Source organism: Myxocyprinus asiaticus, chromosome 3 (assembly GCF_019703515.2).
Source record: "Myxocyprinus asiaticus isolate MX2 ecotype Aquarium Trade chromosome 3, UBuf_Myxa_2, whole genome shotgun sequence".
In the NCBI taxonomy this organism is placed as follows: domain Eukaryota; kingdom Metazoa; phylum Chordata; class Actinopteri; order Cypriniformes; family Catostomidae; genus Myxocyprinus; species Myxocyprinus asiaticus.
In genome coordinates, this window is record NC_059346.1 from 17,034,199 (window position 1) to 17,055,725 (window position 21,527).

Below are 21,527 nucleotides of genomic sequence, written 5' to 3' on the forward strand. Positions count from 1 at the left end.
GTCAAGACGGGACGATGTCGGTCTTGAAGGAAGAAAATTCTGAAGAAATAGTGACTGAGCACCCACTTATATAGGGCAAATGCACGCCTAAAAGGGCGGGGCTCAAACACCATTGCCAATTTTAAGATTGCCGTTATAATACAAAGGCTTCAACTAGGTCGTGGAAAAGGAATTCCCCAAAGCGTTTCACTACAATGTCAAGTGAACTGAATCGATAGGGAAATGGTGGTTCACTAGGACACACCCCCACCTAGGTCGAGTCACTGGAAGCAGGAAGAGGTGAGAGAAACACACATTGCAACTGATTAAATGGTGGTTTAAATGTTGAGCTAAATGAATATATGTTAAAGTATATGTCACCAAACATGTCTCTGTGTGATTAATGGGGAGTTTAAACTATTGCATGAATGAATGGGATGTAGGGAGTTGAGATACCAATAGACATGTGCACCTATCAATGAGCATACACAAACAAATCCAGAAATGAGAGTACCTTGATACAACAGCGTTTTTTTAAGGGGAACTTGGACCAAAACTGACATGAATGAACAGCAAAAAAGAATGGTGTATAACAAAGCATAAACAGTAAATGAAAACATGATTTATGAGTAAGCAGTCCAGATAGCCAACGCGTTCTGTGTAGCGCGGCTGTGATAACGTCAACGCAGAGCCCGTCATCACAAGAAGTATTAATGTTGTATACTTGAGTTGTATAGTTGATTTACAGTTTAGTTGAAAAAGAATATGTTGGTTTCATAATTTTGACCACCAAGTTGTATTGAGCAGTTATGAGTAATAGGAAATTCATTCAAATTACTAGTAATTCTCACATTAGATGTTAATATAAATGTTATATTATGTTATATTTATATATCATTTTACAGAAATGTTAATTAAAAAGTTGTCTTCACATGTATCACACTGGTTGTGCTGTAGTTAATGTTTATTTTGAAATGTCAAAGAATTTCTAAATTTTATTATTTCAAAAACAATTTTGCATATTAATTAATAACTTTTATATTTGTCAGTTAACATTCCAAAAATATAAATCTTTTTACATGTATGAACAGTTAAGAACCTGTTAAAGTCTTACAATATAGTTTTAGATGAAAACCATCTTGTTATGAAAGATTGATAAGTTTGAATTCCACTGGGTTAGAACTGACCCACAAATGCAAAAGGTGGATGCAGATTCTGAATGCAAAAGGAGGGTTAAAATGACCTTTTATTGCTTCCTAGGTTCTCTTTGACTTTCCTCTAGATTGTGGAAAAAAATTATTTTACAAAGAATATTTAGAATATCTGAACAGAATTAATGTCCTCTCAGGTCAAGTTTGTTTTAGTGAAACCTTTAGCAGTGCAAGCAAAGTAACAGTACTGACTTTCTGCTGGTAGTTATCTGCTGAGTTTTACATTTTGACCACTGTTTGAAAAATTAGGTGTTAATGCACAACAAGGTTACTGATTTCAATTCAATACCAATATTTGTCTGCTGATCTCTCTGTATTCCGACTCTCAGAATTGTGTGTGTGTGTGTGTGTGTGTGTGTGCAAATATGAATGTGGACATGCATTTGATATGCATCAATGTGTTTGATAGGGTAGACAAGCCTCTGTACTTACAGAATTTTTTTTGACATAATTATTTGAGTGTTATATTATATCTCTGTGTCCAGCTTGCTTGCACAGCTGCCGGAGGAGAATGTTACCTTGTTGTGTCACTTGTTTGGAATGCTGCACAGAATACACACCTACTCAGAGGTGAATCAGATGACAGCAACAAACTTGGCCCTCTGCATCGCACCCAACATGCTCTGGAGATCATGCCAAATCAGCCCTGAACAAGAGGGACAGAATGCATTGCAGGTAAACTAATACAAATCTGGTTCCACACATATAAGATAAATTCAGATGTATTTACACACTTTGTAAAGTTCAAATAAATGGTATATGCACAGCTCACTCTTCAAGAGAAATCCTGATAAAGATCCCTATTATTGTCCCTGTTATTAGCCTAATGTATGTGGAATTTATTAGCATAATGTATAACGTATATTGTCAAGTCATTTTTATTTGTATAGCGCCTTTCACAACACACATCGTTTCAAAGCAGCTTTACAGAAAATCATGCATTAACAGAAAATGAAACTGTAATATCTATAAATTCTTAAGAGTCATCATTGTGTAGTTTGATTAAATATGATTATGAAGTGTGTATAAAAATAAGTAATTAAATAATAATTGTATTTAGAAACCCAGTGAGCAAGCCAAAGGCGACTGTGGCAAGGAACACAAAACTCCATAAGGTGTTGGTTAATGAAGAAAAATAACCTTGGGAGAAACCAGTCTCACTATGGGGGCCAGTTCCCCTCTGGCTAACAGCATGAATATTAATGCCAATATAACTTATTTATGTGCAGTGCAAGTCGTGGTTTAAAATTATTAAATTAAGTAAGTGTTAAGGGCCAGTGTTTAAGATTTTGTAAGAACTGTAAGATTAATGACTAATGTCTTTGAAGTCCATCCTGGATTAACTGCAGAAGTTCCTATAGATGCAATTGTCCTTTGTTAGTTGGCAGATGAAGGCTTTTTTTTGGCAATTTATTGATAGTCTATGTATTCCATTTTAAGAGTGTAGTCCATCATTAAATCAAGGTGAGGCAGGCCAAGATCAGTTAGGTGCTTCGCAGTTCAACCGGCCGGTAATTTCGGTGAGGTCTATCCTAAATCCAATGTTCAGGCAATGGCATATGAAGTATCCCATATCTTAAGGTTGGAGTTGGCATCAGTTCATCCTCTGAGGTCCATCATAATAGACTGAAGTGATGTCTGGCTGGCGCTAGCTGCTATTAGTCATCATCACTCAGAGACATGTAGCAGTGGAGTCTGATACCAAGCAGGAATGGAGCTGGATCTGGCCGGTTCTGGTGACCTCAGGATAGGAGTCCCGAGGTTGAGACATGGAAACAAATAGAATAATATTAGCGTAGATGCCATTCAATTTTTTGCAGAGTTATAGATCATGATCAATGTTTCAAGTTTCAGGTTCCGACAGATCTAACTAAAGCAGCCTAATTGTGAGGTGAAAAATAAATTAGGTGTATGCCTGGCTAAATAGATTAGTCTTTAGTCTAGACTTAAACTCAGTGAGTTTGTCTGCGTCCCGAACAGTGTTAGGGAGACTATTCCATAGTTTAGGAGCCATATAGGAAAAGGATCTACCTCCTTTTGTGGATTTTGATTTTGATATTGTGTGTGCTGGTCTTCGCTTGTACTGAATGCTAATATTGGGGAGCTGTTAAAGTGTTAACCTTAAAGGAATAATTCACCCAAAAATGAACATTCTCTCATTATTCACTTACCCTGATGCCCATCCCAGATGTGTATGACTGTCTTTCTTCAGCAGAACACAAATGAAGGTTTTATAGAAGAAGATGGAGCTCTGTCAGGTCCTTATAATGGATGTACACGGGTGCCAGCAATTTGACAGTCCAAAAGTCACATTTAGGCAGCATAAAAGTAATCCATGTGACTCCAGTTGACCAATGAATGTCTTCTGAAGCGAATCAATAGATTAATGTAAGAAACAAGTCGATAATTAAAATGTTTTTAACATTAAATTGGTGCTTTCATCCAGGTCTCTGATGCTCTTTGAAATGGCCGAACTCTCGCGTGACATTCATTCTTCTGTTGTAAATAAGCGCTCATTTCCGAATTCTCGCATGAACTCACCGACGTGCTTACGTCATACTTCGCGTCAGATGATGGCAGGAAGTGCTTTTTAAAAGTTAATAACGATTTAATTATCCATTTATTTTTTACACAAAATTATCGATATGTTTCAGAAGACATTCATTGATCGACTGGAGTCGCATGGATTACTTTTTTGCTGCCTTAATGTGACTTTTGGACCATTAAAGTGCTGGCACCTGTGTACATCCATTATAAGGACCTGACAGAGCTCTGTCTACTTCTAAAAATCTTAATTTATGTTCTGCTGAAGAAAGACAGTCATATACATCTGGGATGGCATCAGGGTAAGTGAATAATGATAGAATTTTCATTTTTGGGTGAACTATTCGTTTAACTCATTTAAAAGCAGGAATTTCAACCAGTAACTTATTTTTAAGATCAATAGCACACATGAATGCATTTACCTGGATTGAAATGACCATGTATTCTGTAGAATAATATGTAAAGAATATGAAGCTTTGATACATTTAATGTATAAAGAGCATCTTTAAATTCATTTTTGTATTATTAATTTAAAGACACATTTCAGTTGTGCATATATCTGTATTTATTGACTGTGTAAATTCAGCATGATTCGAAGTGTTTTACAATATAATTAAGCGACAACAATAAACCGAGTTTTTTTTTCATAAAAGTGTGTAATTAAAGGTGCTGTAAGCGATTTTTTTCATGGAAATGTATGCAAAACATTTTACTACTCCCTGAAAGATTTTAATGAAATAAGTGTCCTAAGATCTCTCAAAAGGATCCTCTATGACAGCTCTAAACTTTGTAAACAGCAAACAAAAATGTGTCAGCAAACCGTGGACAATGACGCTTTCTGCCTGTCAATTATTTTGTGTGTTCTTACAGTATTGCAGCAAATTATTGAGGCTTACTACCATTTTTATGCCATGTTGCTTATAACAGTTGTTGTTTTTGACAACCGTTTCTGCTTTTGTCAGTCTCAATAAAGCTCATTTGGTACAGTATCTTTGGAGTGCGGGTTTTTGGAAAAGGGGGTGTGGCTAATCCAACAGCTCAGTTTGGGGAAATTCTAGAACTGATAAAATGGCTTACAGTACCTTTACATTTTTGAGACTTATTTCAGCTGATAGAATATTTTACAGGTAATTGTATTGACAGGGAATTTTCCTGTTTCACAACAAGGATCCTGTTGTGTCACAAAGTTTTATCATGGTCATCTGGTCACCCACATTTCAGAGCTGATGGCTTAATTCTGATTTTTTTAGGTATTAATATTTGCAGTATACAGCAGCAAACACACAGTCTGATTTTCCTGATGTCTCCAAAGGAACGGAACTGTCCCTGTCTTATCAACAGGATGTTAACACAAATATTTAGAGAAATCACAGGGAAATCATTAGGAGTGGGAATCGCTAGGGACCCATGTTATGATATTATCACAATACTTGTGTCACGATATGGTAATTATTGAGATTATAGTTGCATCTAATCTCACTCCCTAGCTCCTTGTGTCATGAATCAGAATATCGTGAACACAAATTTGGGCACTGGCAAGGGTGTAAAAGAAGTGAAGCCAGCTGAAGAGGGGCTAAGAGAAGGGCAAGAGCCAAGAGAGAGAGCGAAGAGAAGAGAGTTCATCCTAGGAGGGGAGGTTTTGTTGTGTTCAGGTTGGCCGCACTCCAAAGTTGTCTTGAGCCAATCAGAAGTGTCTTTTGCTGGGTCACATAGTCATTTAGGTCCTCCCCTCAAGATAATTAATTTATGGCCCATTGTGTATGAAGACTTCTGTTTCCCACTCAAAATAAGGCAATGTTTAATCATGAAATTTTATATCTTAAAAAAAAATTAAAAACGCAAAGTTCCAAGAAGAGTTCTCTGCTCTATGACTCACACACGTGACGGAGAGTCGCGAGTCTCCCTTGTGGGAGGACTCGCTTCAAGTTCCCGCCTGATCATTCCAGCACCGAACCATCCAGCATCCAAAAACATCGACGGAGTACAACCAGAAATTTTTACGGACCTAACCAAAGAGCCAAAGAACCAAAGCAATGAAACGCAATGAAACACAATGAAACGCAATGAAACGCAAGTACATTTGCTGGAAAGTACTGGTGTTTTATTTAAATACTTGGTAACCCGTTTGAAAATCGAGGTATAATAAATGAAGTATTAATGGTTCTCAGGGTTGGCCTATAGACTTTTTTTCCATTACAGGTAATTTCTATTCACCTTCTGTTACAGTTCACTCGCCCACCTGTTTTTATGTTTATCTATGTGTGTTAATTTAGTTTTTATGTTGTAGATTAGAAATAAAGTCTTGTTTGCATTCAAAGAGGATTTGACAGTGGGATATTTTGATAATCTCATCAATGGATTCTTAAAAGATCTGCGCTCTGTGCTCAAACAATATTTCAATATATTTGTGATATTATTTTTGATGGCCATGAGAATAGTATTACTCTAAAGAGTAAACAGATGCATCATACTAACTCAGCGTGGCAGAATTTTAATATTCCCATAATTAATCATAATTCCCTTCTTAAGATAAAATCCCTTACATATAAATTGTGAGTAGATACAACGAGCCTGTTGTATTACATATTTAATGGAGAATTTTTATTCAGGTTTCTAATCTGATCATTTGTCTTTTATCCTTCATATAATGGTGTTCGAACGTGGCCAAGATTCCTAAACTAATTTACATATAATTTCTTGCATATTATTGGTGATGAATGCTGGCAGTTGTAAATATACCCTGCCACAAAGTCACTAATTTCCTACAGGGTCTTTAAATAAAAGTTCATAAATGAAAAATGTCACACACTAAGACTGAAACATGGAATTACATGGATGAATATATAAACAGCTACCACAGCTAATAGTCTGTTATCTAAATAATTACATATAGAACTCTGTAGTTACACTGCCAAAAAAAACAAAAAAAAAACAACTAGTATTGTCTTGTTTTCCAGTAAAAGTACCGAAACATTCTTAAAATAAGATACATTTACTTGACAAGTAAAATAACATCATACTGTATATTAACTAATGTTTTGACAGAAATCTGACTACTTTTTGTGAAGGTTATGCTTAAAACAAGAAAAAAATATTTGCCAATTGGGTAAGAAAAATGAACTTAATTCAAAGGGAAACTTTTTCTTACCCTATTGCATGGCAAATAGTTTTTTAAGCATAAACCTAACAAAATTGTCAAATTTCTCTGAAAAAAAAGACTTTATATCTTATGCCATTTTGCTTTACACTAGGGTGACCAGATTCCTGCTTGTGGAAAACGAGACAGCCCCCTCCCAGCAAAAATGTAATTAACGTATCCTTACCTAGGTGCAGATCAATGTGAAGTAGAGGGTGCATCCGCATCTGTAACTGTTGTCACCTCGTTTTTGTTTTTTTGAGTGTGTGCTTGTCTTTCAAGAGCTTATCGTAAAATGCAGAGCAGTCCAGTCCAAAATTAAGATGTATGAAAAGCATTGCCTTCATGACTGTTACACTGAATCAAGATTTATCCTTGTTACGTTGATTAATGAGAACACGCTCCACAGATACAGATGTCCCAGGCAGGCATAAACAAACTCCACGACCTTGGCTAATACTCCAAAGTTGATGGTCTTGCTCTCCAGCTCACGGAAAACCTATGTCCATCTCTCAGACACGGCTGTCTTGTTCATGTTCCACTCAGTGATGCGACAAGTGACGGTGTTTTTCGCGCAAGACCATTCATCAAAGATCGTGGTTTTGTCAATCAAACTGAGAGTGGGGATTCTGGAGTAGAAGTGTTCGAGGCTGCTCTGAATGTCTTTCCACTCTGGGATGTCTCTTAGTACGGCCCACTCAAGTTTTTCTATGTTCTCCAATTTTGGAGGTAATCCACTGAAACTGAATAAAAGTTTCTCAGTGCACAAAATAAATCATCTGCTCACATGTCACCAGTTTCAACCAGGGCATCCTACTGCTTTTTAATGTCAGAGGGTATGAATGATTCCTCCAGCCTGGCCTGCGAGACTTTTCTCAGGTCATGAATGTGCAAAGCTATGGTTGTGCGCAGCAGAATGATAAGCAAAAAGTCCTTCACTTGCGTGCACCTTGTCAGATTCAGAACTTTGCTTCAAAAAAATAAAAATAAAAAACAAATAAAAATGCTAATACTTGGTATGGCATACTTACTTTTAGCAGCATCCACATGCTTTTTTGTATGAACATGCTGCGCGATGTCGGCGCGGCCTCCATGGGCGATGGAAAAGCGAGCTCCACAAATCTCACACCTCACTTTACTAGGCTCTGTCTGTGAATTCTTTTTTTGGAAATGAATGCTTCCTTGACATTTTTCCTGCCGCAATTTCATCTGTGTGCTCTTTCAAACTGACTCTTCAATCAGTTCACTAACTGGACATCTTTTGATAGGGAATTGTGATTGGATAGTTTAATCCAGTCATGTACTTCAAATAACACGGTGTGATTTTATTGATTTTACAAGCCGTATCCTTGGCTACCTTTGATTAGAATACTCACATGACTGAGAAAGCCGCATAGGCAATAGAGAAATTTTAAGAGAGGGGAAATACGGGACAAAACATGATTTTCTCCGAATAAGTCAGGACACTAGAAAAAGTGCTTAAATATAGGATGTCTGGCCACCCTACTTTACATGTAAATATATCTTATTTAAAAAATGTTTAGATATTTTTACGGGAAAACAGTACAAAATTGAGTAAGAAAATAATTTTTTGCAATGTAGTAAAAATTTTGAAAATGTAATATAAACTAGATTTTTACCTTTAAAAGTCACTGTCATTATACTAGGGTGTTCAGGATGGTTGCTTATTGGTCCAGCTCAAAAGAGCCCACCCACAAGTATGTAATATATTCTTCTGAATCTGGTCCCTAGTACAGAGGTAACTATATAAAAAGCCTGAATCAAGAAAGGTTCAGATAGGATTTTGTTTTAATTTATTATTAATGTGAAGACATGCAAAACTGTTCCTTTTCTTCACTATGGACTGGTACAAAAAAAATCAGCCCAGCACAAGGCATTGGTGACACCTGTATAGAAATATTCATAATTTTGTTTCGCTTAAAAATGCTTTATCAAGATCATCAGATATTCTCCCCATTACATTATTATAGGCCTACATTATATATATATATATATAGTAGTTTTATATCATACTATCATTAAACCTCTGTAAACTTAAATTTTCTCTAGCACAGTGCAGATTTAATTGTTGGAGCTGGCACTGGATCTCTTACAGATCCAGATTCTACAAGCTCAGGTGTCTTCAATATATATATATATATATATATATATAGTCAGTTTTTTCTGCAACCAGGTGAAGGAAAAAAAAAAAAAAAAAACCTCATGCACACTTCAACCAGCAGCACAATTTGAGGTATCATTTATGTCTGTAGTGGGAAGAGTTACACACTGAAGTTTAATGCTTGGAGTTAGTGGTTTTGTTGATATCTCTACCCTTACTTTGAGCAGTAGTAGTTATGGTTAGCAAGCATCATTAATAATGAAACATACACCAGTTAAGCCTCTGATCCTGAAATTTATCACAGTGCAAAAATGAGCAGTTTGAAGTCAATGACACAGTGCAAAAGATGCTATTATTTCTCAACAGCTTTTGTTTTCAGTATTTCAACAAATTCAGAATTTTAACAAATTGTCTCATTTTCCAATTAAATCCAACACAATTTGTTTTCTCAAATAGATAAATGTGTGCTTAATAAAAGCAGGCCATTTTAGTGAACACCTTCTTGCTATTAGGGTTACCATGGTTCACCATGTCCAGAACCATGATAATGCCCTTTGCTACTATGAACTCATGAGAATCCTTTAGAATTAAGAGAACAGCAGGAGTCAGTCAGTGGATACAGTGCATCCGGAAAGTACTCACAGCGCTTCACTTTTTCCACATTTTGTTATAGCCTTATTCCAAAATGGATTAAATTCATTATTTTCCTCAATTCTACAAACAATACCCCATAATGACAACGTGAAAGTTTGTTTGAAATCTCTGCAAATTTATAAAAAAAAAACTAAAAAATTTTTTAAAAAACCATGTACATAAGTATTCACAGCCTTTGCTCAATACTTTGTTGAAGCACCTTTGGCACCAATTACAGCCTCAAGTCTTTTGAGTATAATGCTACAAGCTTGGCACACCTATTTTTTGGGCAGTTTCTCCCATTCTTCTTTGCAGGACCTCTCAAGCTTCATCAGGTTGGATGGGGAGCATCGGTGCACAGCCATTTTCAGATCTCTCCATAGATGTTTAATCGGGTTCAAGTCTGGGATCTGGCTGGGCCACTCAAGGACATTCACAGAGTTGTCCCGTAGCCACTCCTTTGTGCTGTGGGACCTTATATAGACAGGTGTGTGCCTTTCCAAATCATGTCCAATCAACTGAATTTACCATAGGTGGACTCCAATCAAGTTGTAGAAACATCTCAAGGATGATCAGTGGAAACAGGATGCACCTGAGCTCAATTTTGAGTGTCATGGCAAAGGCTGTGAATACTTATGTACATGTGATTTTTTTATTTTTAATAAATTTGCAAAGATTTCAAACAAACTTCTTTCATGTTGTCATTATGGGGTATTGTTTGTAGAATTTTGAGGAAAATAATGAATTTAATCCATTTTGGAATAAGGCTGTAACATAATAAAATGTGGAAAAGTGAAGCGCTGTGAATACTTTCCGGATGCACTGTATTTACTCATCTGTAGCCACATCTGTAGCCAAAACACCTTAGAGTTTCTATGAAAAAACTTAATTTCCAAAGGAAATGTTACTGTGTATTGTCACCATCCACATGCATTTTAATTTTCCATTAATTTAAGAAAAAATGTAGGGGCTTTTTGCTCATGTTTTCAAAGAGCTCTGAAATTCAGGAATGAGACACAATGAGACACAAACAAGGATAGAGGATCTCTAAGCACATGCCAGACAGACATTGGCATCACACACAGTCTGTGCTATGAACACTCTAAACTATGTCTAAACACTCTAGTATTTGGACTGAAACAAGTTGGTTGGCAACTAGCATACACAACGTGGCCACATCCGTCACTGGCATATTCAAATGAATGTACAAAACATAAATCTTTTTAAAACTTTAACAAATCATAAACATTTTCAACAACCGCTTTGCATCTAGTAGGAGCTGGTTTGCACATCTGAATGATGCTCTGGCTTGCTCCACTTCAGCCTGTGATATATATACTGTTACAGTTGATGCTTATATTTGTGGGCCAGCTCCGTCTGTTTTCCATATTAATGAAGTTGTGTGTTTTTTCCTTCTGTTGTTTAGGTTGCTGAGCTCATCCAGTACATGATAGAAAACACTCCCACCATATTTGGGAATGATCTGGAGAGTCTGTTCACTAGGCAAATTAATTCAGGGCAGGAAACCCATGACTTCACAGGTAATTGTGTGCTATATTTGTTCTCTTTGGCCCTCATTAGAATGAAAGGTAGATGCTCATTGAGGTACAATTAGTAATTAGCCTTTTGACAATACATTTTCCTCGTACACCCACACACACACTGAAGCCCAAAGTGTACCTCTGTGTACAGGATGCGTGACGCAAATTTCGTCTTCAACAGAGTGCTCGAGCACTGAATGCATGTGGCTCAATTTTTCTAACCTCATGCATGTGGAATTATATGCACAAATAAGTCCATAAGGTGGTAATTCTCGACATTGAGGTGTTACTGTCACAAAGAAGCCCTAGAAGAAGATGTAATCACTGGGGAACAAAAGTAGACGAAGGTGGAAACAACAACAGTGGATGTGCACTTCAAGACCGTGTGTGTGAGGAGGTCAGGAGATACTTGCATTTGTATAATTCGAGTCTGAAGGACTATAAAGACATCTTTATGGGTCTAAACTCCTGAAGAGAAAAAGTCCAGTATCTCATTGCAGTCGTAGTGTGCATGCACCAACCACCTGTGTATGCATGCACATTCAAATGAAGTATACTTTGAAAGGTGAGCTTTCGACTGTACACAGATGCTAAGCGTAAGAGTCAAAGCCAAAGTATACTTTGGGCTTTAAGTTGCCCACAGGTGTTTTGGCCTAATGTTTGTTCAGAGGCAACGATACCAAGAAGTAAAATATCTGCAAGTAAAAAAATGAAAATCTCATTTATGTAACTGTTAAAACGCTTGTAGAATTGCCTTTGGCAGTGATTACAAATTCAAGTACAGTATTCTAGGAGACTTTTAGTATGACTCAATTCCAGCTCACTGGATTTGGGCAGATTCTCCCTTAAACTCAACAAATGTCAATAAACTGTGGGTATGTTAATAATACTAATGTTCTGCCTACTACACAGTACAGAATATTTTGTATAATGCAGTCCATTTTTAAAGAATAGTGTGTGATATGGTATGCAGTATGCAACAATTAACCTTCTGAACTGTAGTATTCTACATTGGTGCTACATGACCTCATTACTTTGCATGATATCATCTCGGAAATACAGTAATTTTTATTCAAATTTTGTGTAGAAATTTTGTTTTTGTGAGTCTAATAAAATAATGTAATGAAGGTGTTAAGATTGTGGTTTGTAATACTTTTCATTTATTTGTCACGGTTTTAAATTAAATGAAAGGTTAAGTCAAGATTTATTTCACCCTTGGAGATGTAACCCTTATAGTGTGCGCTGCTATTCTGCAAATATACACGCTTGCCAAATGTAGTAGGTTATATGGTATGCATAAAGAAAATGCATACACTGTGTAGTTTACATGTTGCATTCCTAGTAGTAGTATGGTATGATGTTATTTCAAAAATACCCTGTGGTTTTCTAATCTCAACATAGATTTTCAGTGAGTTTCATGTCTATACTTTGGGACATTAAAGGACATTAAGAATTTTTTTTCAAAGATATTCCTGCATGGTCTTTGGTAGTTTGGTCATGCTCAGGATGAAAGATTAATGTTTGCCCTGTGTAACAGGTTTTCTTCAAGGATTTCGCAGTTTTACCTTCAGTTCATCCTTCAGATGCTCATAGCATCCCCACAGTACTGGCCTGGAGAGAAACCTGGCCTTTTTCCTTAAGGCTATCAGTCTTTTTCTCATATAATTTTTTCCCCTCAATCTCTTAGGGTCATTTAGGTGGAGTTTGGCAAACTCCAGACAGGCTGATATGCCCTTTACTCAGAAGTGGCTTCTATCGAACCACTCTGTACCACAGAAACCTGATTCATGCACTCACAGTAGCCTTTCTGGCATGTTCACAAATCTATGCAGAAGTCTCTGATTCACTGTTAAGAGTGGCCATTGGGTTCTAGTTCACTTACTTTAGCAGGGCCCAAGGATAATCAAAGTGCCCAACTTATTTGTGGGTTTAACAGTCTACTGGTTAATGACCTGGACTTATAACACTAAAACTGGAGGTTTTAACCAAAATAGAGGTAACCCATGAACTGGAGCTGCATCTTCCAGATTGCTTCATCTTGCAGTATAATTTGTTCTGGCTTACACTCAGGGCCTTTTGTTTGGCACAGGCGAACTTGGCTGTCACCTAGGGCGCCACCTGCTGGGAGGGTGCCAAAGAGGATGCCTCTGCCATAATTTGCACCCCAATAGTCTATTGGGAATTCTAAATACACAATAAACACAATAAATGCTGCAGTTATGCCCCAATACAGTATGTTAGTATTTAATTAGGAGGGCAAATAGTATCTCCCATTATTTGTACCAGGGTTGGGGTGCAAATATTATTTGCCACTATTTACACTGGGGTGTAAATAGTATCTACCTTTATTTGCACCAGGGTGCAAATAGCATCTGCCATTCTTTTATCTGTGTTCTGTCTGCTTATTCAATGTGTGTATGTTTTGTGGACATTTTTTTGTCTTATGTCTTAAGACTGGGGAATGTCAAGTCATTTCCATATTTGTGCACTATCCAAATACACATAGTTTTAAAGAAGCTTTATAGAAAATCATGCCTTAATGTCTTAAATGTCTTAAATTCCACAGTGAACAGCTAAATAGAACATCATGCCTTAGTGTCCTTGTTTTTAAGCCCCCAGTGAGCAAGCCAAAGGTGACTGTGTATAGAAAAACTCCATAAGATGTTTAGTTAGTGGAGAGAAAAACCTTGAGAGGAACCAGACTCAGCTGGGGAAGCCAATCTTCCTCTCCCTTTTCATGTCTATCCAAACTGACTGCAGGGATGCAGGCAGTAGTTGGTGGAGTATCCATTGCTGTATGGCTGGTTGGCGGCTTTAGTTGGCAGAAGTTTATTATTTGTGAATTCCATGTTAAAGGAAAACTCAAATGAGTTTAGGGCGTTATTAGAATGAGTAAATGATGAGAGAATATTCAGTTTTTGGGCACTTATGCAGGCAGTGGTCAGTGTCTATTGCTATTATTTACTTACCCTCATGTTTTTTCAACCTCTATGACTTTATTTCTTCCAAAAAACACAAAAGGAGCTGTTAGACAGAATGTCATCTTTCATTGTAGGAAAAAATATCCAATGAAAGTGAATGGGGACTGAGGTTAACATTCTGCCTAATAGCTTCTTTTGTGTTCCTCAGAAAAAATAAAGTCATATGGATTTGGAACAATATGAGGGTGAGTAAATGATGACAGAATTTTTATTTTTGCAGGAACTATCCCTTTAAGGTATAACTCTTTGTCTTCTATAGGCACTTCGTACCTTCATCAACACTCCTCTTCGGAAGACACCGATCAAGACTTCATCACTTCTACCCCTCTCTCTCCTGAAGTTCATCCACTTTTCCTCCCTCTAGCTGCACTTTCTCTTAAAGAGAAGAGGAGACCATGCCCCTTTCATACTAATATGCCATCATCTGAGGGTGTCTACAGCTGCGGAACACTGGATTCAATTTCATCACATTCCAGTACTTCTGTGAGCATGTTGGGGGTTGGGGAACTTAGCCAATCACGTGATCGATGCCTCTCTGAACCTTCCATGTATTTTTCCACAACCCAAACACAGGCACTGACTCATCCACCTGTTATCCGCCAATCTAGCTATGATGCTGCTGTAACAGACAGCCAAAATGAGCATTCACAGGGCTCTGTGAGGTTCAGTCCAGAACAACGGTCACATAATTCTGGGACAGGTACAAGGCGGCGACATTACACTTTCTGGAAGTCACCGCAAATCCCCAGCCGCTTCAGGCATCCTGCGCAGAGATTGGCCAGCATGTCAAGTGTGTCATCAACTACCACTTCTTCACTCAGCTCATTGGATAGTACACTGTCCCTGAGCTCTGCCGATCCAAACCCCAGCCCTCAAGAAACACAGTCCAGTCCTTTTCTGTTCGGAGCAGCTGCAAGACTGCGGCCTCTCACCCCAGTAATGGCTAGAAAGCGATGGACAAATACTTTCACTTATGAAGAGGAGAAGGTGGAGTTTTGGGGAAAGAGAGATCAGGAGACAGAACATGAGAAAAAGAGAGAATTTAAAGTATCTTTTAATGACTGTGGAGGAGAGAGAAGAGAGAAGGATGAAGATAGAGCTGAGAGAGAAGATACCATGAGTAGTGAGTCATTCAGTGATATACATGAGGTTGAAGGTTTACAAAGACAGTGTGTGTTGGAGTGTAACGGTGAGAGTGTGTGCAGCTTGGGGTTTACAGTAAATCCTTCAAAGTCCTCTAACGTATACAAGATAGATCCCAATCTTGACCTAAACTCGCAGGCAATCTCACAATATCCCTGCAGCATATGGACAGTCCCACAGGCAAAGAAGATTGGTAATGAGATACGGGCATCTGAGGTTACACAAATACTCATAAACACACCCACAACAACCCAAAAGCAAATCAGTACCAAAATGAAAAACTCTGTTGGTCAACTTCAGCTGGAACAACCAAATACACGCTCAAACATGCATATTTCAGTTGGGCAGAAAGTGAGCAGAATGAAAATCACATTCTTCCCGTCCTCTGGAAGTGTATTGTTAAAATATTCCAAGGTCACAAATCAAACTGCTGACATCACAAAGAGCGATAAAGAGTTGAGGCCAGAAACACTTTTTTACAGTCATAATGTTCCACAAGTGTTGCATTTTAAACCACCACAGCAAACATCAGTCCAGGTACAAACACACTGTATTTCCTCTGAGAATGTGGGTGTGGCAGATCCAAGTCTGTGTGGTGGTGACTTTGGTATTGTTACCTTAGATAGTAGTAGTAGTATCAGCAATGGAGTAAGCAGTTACCCAGAAGAGAATACTGTCCAGTGTGTCAAATGTAGTAGTCTTGACAAGGGCATTAGTCATAGCGTGAGCAGTGTTGATGACCTGCACAGCAGTCCTGATACCGCTGGCCCTGCTGTTAGCATTAGCAGTGGTTATAGTGTTAACCACGGTATTAAGCTCTTTCATGGTCATGCTAAGCAGAGCTCTTCAAAACCCACTGGCAAACTCACAGGAACCTTCCGCCACACAATCTACATCAAGCTTCCTGTCAATGTACGCAGCAGAGGGTCAGCACAGAACAAGCAGTTACCATAAATTATTTCTTGTGGATATGTAATATTAAGTGGTGTGGGGTATGTAGCATATTCATAGAAACATTGTTAATCATTTGCCTCAATGTAAAAGTGTTTGTTTTCATTAGAATAAGCATGGATATATAGTAAACCCAGACTGTAAAAAATCCTTACACTAAAAATGTTTCAAATGTACTTGTTAAAAAAAAAAAAAGTGTAAGATTATAAGACTTGTTTTGAGAGAATTTATCTTGAATTAAGGTTATTTTTCTGGCCATATTGGTGAATTGTTTTATCTAGTTTTAAGCATAAACCTTACACAATTTGTTAGATTTATGCTTAAAACACGAAATTACTAGTGAAAGATTCTCTGAAAACAAGTCTTTATACTCTATGCTATTTCTCAAGTAAATTTATCTTGTTTTAAAGAATTAGTTCACCCAAAAATGAGAATTATCTCATCATTTACTCACCATCATGCAGTCTCAAACTTGTATGACTTTATTTCTTCTACGGCATACAAAGATATTTTGAAGAATATATTAGGTGTTTTTGTCCATACAATATGACTCCTGTCACAGGACGTGAGCGCAGCATCTTTTCAAAAGCAAATAAACCTTATTCACAACAGCACCATCTTTGATTTTTGATGGGAATGACAATGAGGCTGTGAAGGATAGTTGTACAGTCTCTTTAATGGGCTGTACTGCAGTTTAAAGTGTTTTTGGATCATTCCCCGGACAAAACATTGAAAAAACATCTTTTCAAGAACATTCAGTAGACAAAAAACTCCAGACAATGAGATGTGATCTAGGAGCTTTTTACAGCTTTATACCATGCATGCCACTGAAGAGATGGTAAGTCTATCCCTAACAGCCTTGTTGTTATTCCAATTAAAAATCAAAGAAGGCACAAACGTGAATAAGGTCTATAGATCCCAATATAATCAATGAAGCTGTCTACATTGGAAGCGTCTGTAACGGCAACAGTAAATGGATGTACTGTTCCATTTTGCGCTGCATGTGCTGGCACTACTACCAAAAAGACAAATAAACTGTTAAAAACGTTTGCTTCGACACGTCTAGTGTAGACAGCCTCAAGCTGTTGTGGCGCGTTGCATCAACGGATGCGCCCAGTGTAGACAGGGTGTAAGTCAATGGGATCAAAAAAATTCAAGCTTCAAAATGGACATAAAGGCAGCATGAAAGTCATCCTTACGACTCTGGGTTTAATCCATGTCTTCTGAAGTGATATGATCGCTTTAGGTAAGAAACAGACCAAAATAAATGCCTAATTCATTATAAATCTTGCCGTTCTTGGTGCGTAAATGAGAGAAGCTAATTGACACATTTCCTTATGCTTTACACAGCGTGCTGTACTCAAATTAGACAGTGTTGCCAGGTTTGCTGTTTTCATGCCCAGTTGAGCTATTTTGAAATTGCACAAGTTCAAATGGAGTCACGTGTGATACAAAAAAACGTTGATGGTGAACACTAGAAAATGAAAATGCAACATAATTGATGTATAATGATACTCAGAATTGAGTACCTGGCAACCGTGAGCAGAATCAAAGAATCACTGTCTTGAAGCTTGTGTTCCAGTTGGGCCAGATGCCAATATTTATAGTGAATAAGGACTTACAGTATATTTTGATCTGTTTCTCTTTACTTCAGAAGACATTGATTAAACCAGTTGTATGAATTACTTTTATACTGCCCTTATGTCCTTTTTGAAGCTTAATGCTTTAGGACCCAATTGACTTGCATTGTATGGACAAAAACACTCCATACATCCTTTGTGTTCTGCAGAACAATGGCAGTAATATGAGTTTGGGATGGCATGATGGTGAGTAAATGATGACACTATGCCTTACTATATTTTTACTGAGGGAAAAAATTACAAATTAAAATTAGTTTCGCAGTGAAGTCTACTGTATACTGGTAAATTAAGAAGAAACGTTTCTGGGGGCAGAGAGTGAAGCAACAGTGAATGATGACAGAAAGATAGTGAGTGATTGAGTATGCATACTGAAGGCCCAAGTTAAAGATATTAATGGATTATTGAATAATATTTTAAATAAACACTTTATATTTTTGTTGAAAAGAGTCCAGAGTCATGTTTATTTTGCGCAGTTATAAGGTGAGTAATACAAACTTACAGTATATCATTACCAATTGTGAGGCTACAGACTTCCTTTAACAAATGGTGCCAGCAGTACTTTCATGTATGCATTGACGTAGTAGTTTTTTTTTTGTTTTTTTTTGTTTTTGTTTTTTTTTGCATTAATTTTTTTATAGTTCATTCTGATTTTATATAATAGATAAGAGGGGCTATTTCTGTTACACAGTACCATTTGAACTCTGTAACTTTTAACAAATTAATATGCTTGTGTTGTAATTTAAGTAAATATTTATATAAAAGGCTATACCAGACTTTCAGAAATATGCTCTGGTCAAGCTCAGACACTTCAACTTTATTAACTATAACTTGGTTTATATCATGCCTAAGAGGATAGAACCTAGCAGGATAAAAATGGAAACATTTTATCTAGATAATGGGGGGAAATGAAAAGGATAAAAAATTGAATATTTCTTAATAAATTGCCAGTTTTTAACTTTATAAGTACAAGGACATGACAAACTTAATAGCTATTCAAACCCAAAGTGAAGGGAATTAAAATAATTCCCCCGTTTACTTAATTGTGATAAAATGAAGCTAACTAATAGGATTTCCATCATTAAAAATTGTGAGTTTAATATTTTATCCAGATGTTATGGGGACATGAAAATGTACTGCATAGTAGGAATGATGCACGAAAAAGACTCTCATACTGTTCCGGTGACTTGTCAACACCAAGCCAGTCAGTGAGAAATAAATATATATTAAAACATTCAGTCAGCAAATATAATTAATAATATGACAAGATATGAAAATTTGATAATCAGAATCAGAATCCACTTTATTGGAAAGTATGCTTACATATACAAGGAATTTGTCTTGGTGACAGGAGCTTCCAGTGTACAACAATATAAATACAATACAAATACAGCAGCAAGACATAGATAATAATAATAATTTAAAAAAAAAAAATTATACACATACGTACATACATAAACACATGCACATACGTAGTGCAAATCTAATACAAATCTGTTATCTGTTATGTACAGGGCAAATGTTTTTTTTTTTTTTTTTTTTTTTTTTGCAGAGGAATGAAATGGCAGAAGAGGTTGCATGTGTTGGATAAATATAAAAAAGACTATTGCACATAGTTATTGCTCAATGGGGCAATTTAACTGTTCATGAGATGGATAGCCTGAGGAAAAAAACTGTTCCTGTGCCTGACGGTTCTGGTGCTAAGATCTCTGAAGCGTCGGCCAGAAGGCAACAGTTCAAAAAAGTAATGGGCAGGATGAGTGGGGTCCAGAGTGATTTTTTCAGCCTTTTTCCTCACTCTGGAAGTGTATAGTTCTTGAAGTGGGGGGGCAGGGGGCAACAAATAATCCTCTCGGCAGTCCGAACTGTCCTTTGTAGTCTTCTGGTGTCTGATTTCGTAGCTGAACCAAACCAGACAGTTACTGAAGTGCAGAGGACAGACTCAATGACTGCTGAGTAGAACTGTATCAGCAGCACCTGTGACAGGTTGAACTTCCTCAGCTGGCAAAGAAAGTACAACCTCTGCTGGGCCTTTTTCACAGTGGAGTCAATGTGTGTCTCCCACTTCAGGTCCTGTGAGATGGTAGTGCCCAGGAACTTGAATGACTCCACTGCTGCCATAGTGCTGTTTAGAATGGTGAGGGGGGTCAGTGTTGGGGTGTTCCTCCTAAAGTCCACATTCATCTCCACCGTTTTGAGCATGTTCAGCTCACGGTTGTTTTGACTGTACCAGACAGCTAGCTGTTCAACCTCCCTTCTGTATGCAGACTCATCGTCATCTCGGATGAGGCCGATGACAGTGGTGTCATCTGCAAACTTCAGGAGCTTGACAGAGGGATCCTTGGCGATGCAGTCATTGATGTAGAGGGAGAAGAGTAGTGGGTTGAGCACACATCCCTGGGGGCACCAGTGCTGATTGTACAGGTGCTGGAAGTGAGTTTCCCCTGTCTCACAAGCTGCTGCCTGTCCGTCAGAAAGCTGGTAATCCACTGACAGATAGACATGGGAACAGAGAGTTGGTGTAATTTATTCTGAAGTATAGCTGGTATGATGGTGTTGAAAGCCGAACTGAAGTCCACAAAAAGAATCCCTGCATATGTCCCTGGTCTGTCCAGATGTTGCAGGATATGATACAATCTCATGTTGACTGCATCATCCACAGACCTGTTTGCTCGATAAGCAAATTGAAGGGGATCTAGAAAGGGTCCAGTGATGTTCTTCAGGTGGGCCAACACCAGTCTCTCAAATGATTTCATGACCACAGACGTTAGGGCGACAGGTCTGTAGTCATTAAGTCCTGTGATTTTTGGTTTCTTTGGGACAGGAATAATGATTGAGCGTTTGAAGCAACATGGGACTTCACACTGCTCCAGTGATCTATTGAAGATCTGTGTGAAGATGGGGGCCAGCTGGTTAGTACAGGATCGAAGACACGCTGGTGAGACGCCATTTGGGTCTGAAGCTTTCCTCGTCTTTTGTTTCCGAAAGACCCAGCTCACATCATCTTCACAGATCTTAAGTGCAGTTTGAGTAACAGGAGGGTGGAGGAGGGGGGTTGCAGGAGGTGTTGGTGTTTGTGTGAAGTGAAGGTCAGAGTGGGTGTGGGGTGTGAGATTGGGCCTTTCAAATCTGCAGTAGAACACATTCAGGTCGTCAGCCAGTTGTTGGTCCACCACAGGTTTAGGGGTAGGAGTCCTGTAATTTGTGAGTTGTCTCATGCCGCTCCACACTGATGTAGGGTCGTTAGCTGAAAACTTGTTTTTCAGCTTCTCAGAATATCTTCTTTTAGCCACTCTGATTTCCTTGTTCAGTGTGTTCCGGGCCTGATTGTACAAGACTTTATCCCCAACCCTGTAGGCATCCTCTTTGGCCTGAAAAAGCTGCCTGAGCTCTGCTGTAAACCACGGTTTGTCATTGTTGAACTTTAAATAAGTCCTAGTAGGAATGCACATATCCTCACAGAAACTGATATATGATGTAACAGTATCTGTGAGCTTGTCCAGGTCTGTGGCTGCCTCAAAAATACTCCAATCCGTGCAATCGAAGCAGACTTGTAGTTCCCGCTCTGCTTCATTGGTCCATCTCTTTACAGTCCTTACTACTGGCTTGGTTGATTTTAATTTCTGCCTGTAGGTTGGAAGAAGATAAA

General features: G+C 37.9%; 1 protein-coding gene across 1 annotated transcript in view; it reads left to right on the forward strand.

The window, feature by feature from the left end:
• The window catches only part of arhgap20b (Rho GTPase activating protein 20b), an 80,607-nt gene extending 62,285 nt beyond the window's left edge, over positions 1–18,322 (forward strand). The window contains exons 13-15 of the mRNA XM_051661052.1: positions 1,676–1,865; positions 11,052–11,166; positions 14,407–18,322. Of these exons, the coding sequence (XP_051517012.1) occupies positions 1,676–1,865; positions 11,052–11,166; positions 14,407–16,244 (2,143 nt within the window). The 3' untranslated portion in view covers positions 16,245–18,322. The remainder of the gene's footprint in view (positions 1–1,675; positions 1,866–11,051; positions 11,167–14,406) is intronic.
• Positions 18,323–21,527: the final 3,205 nt, after the last annotated feature.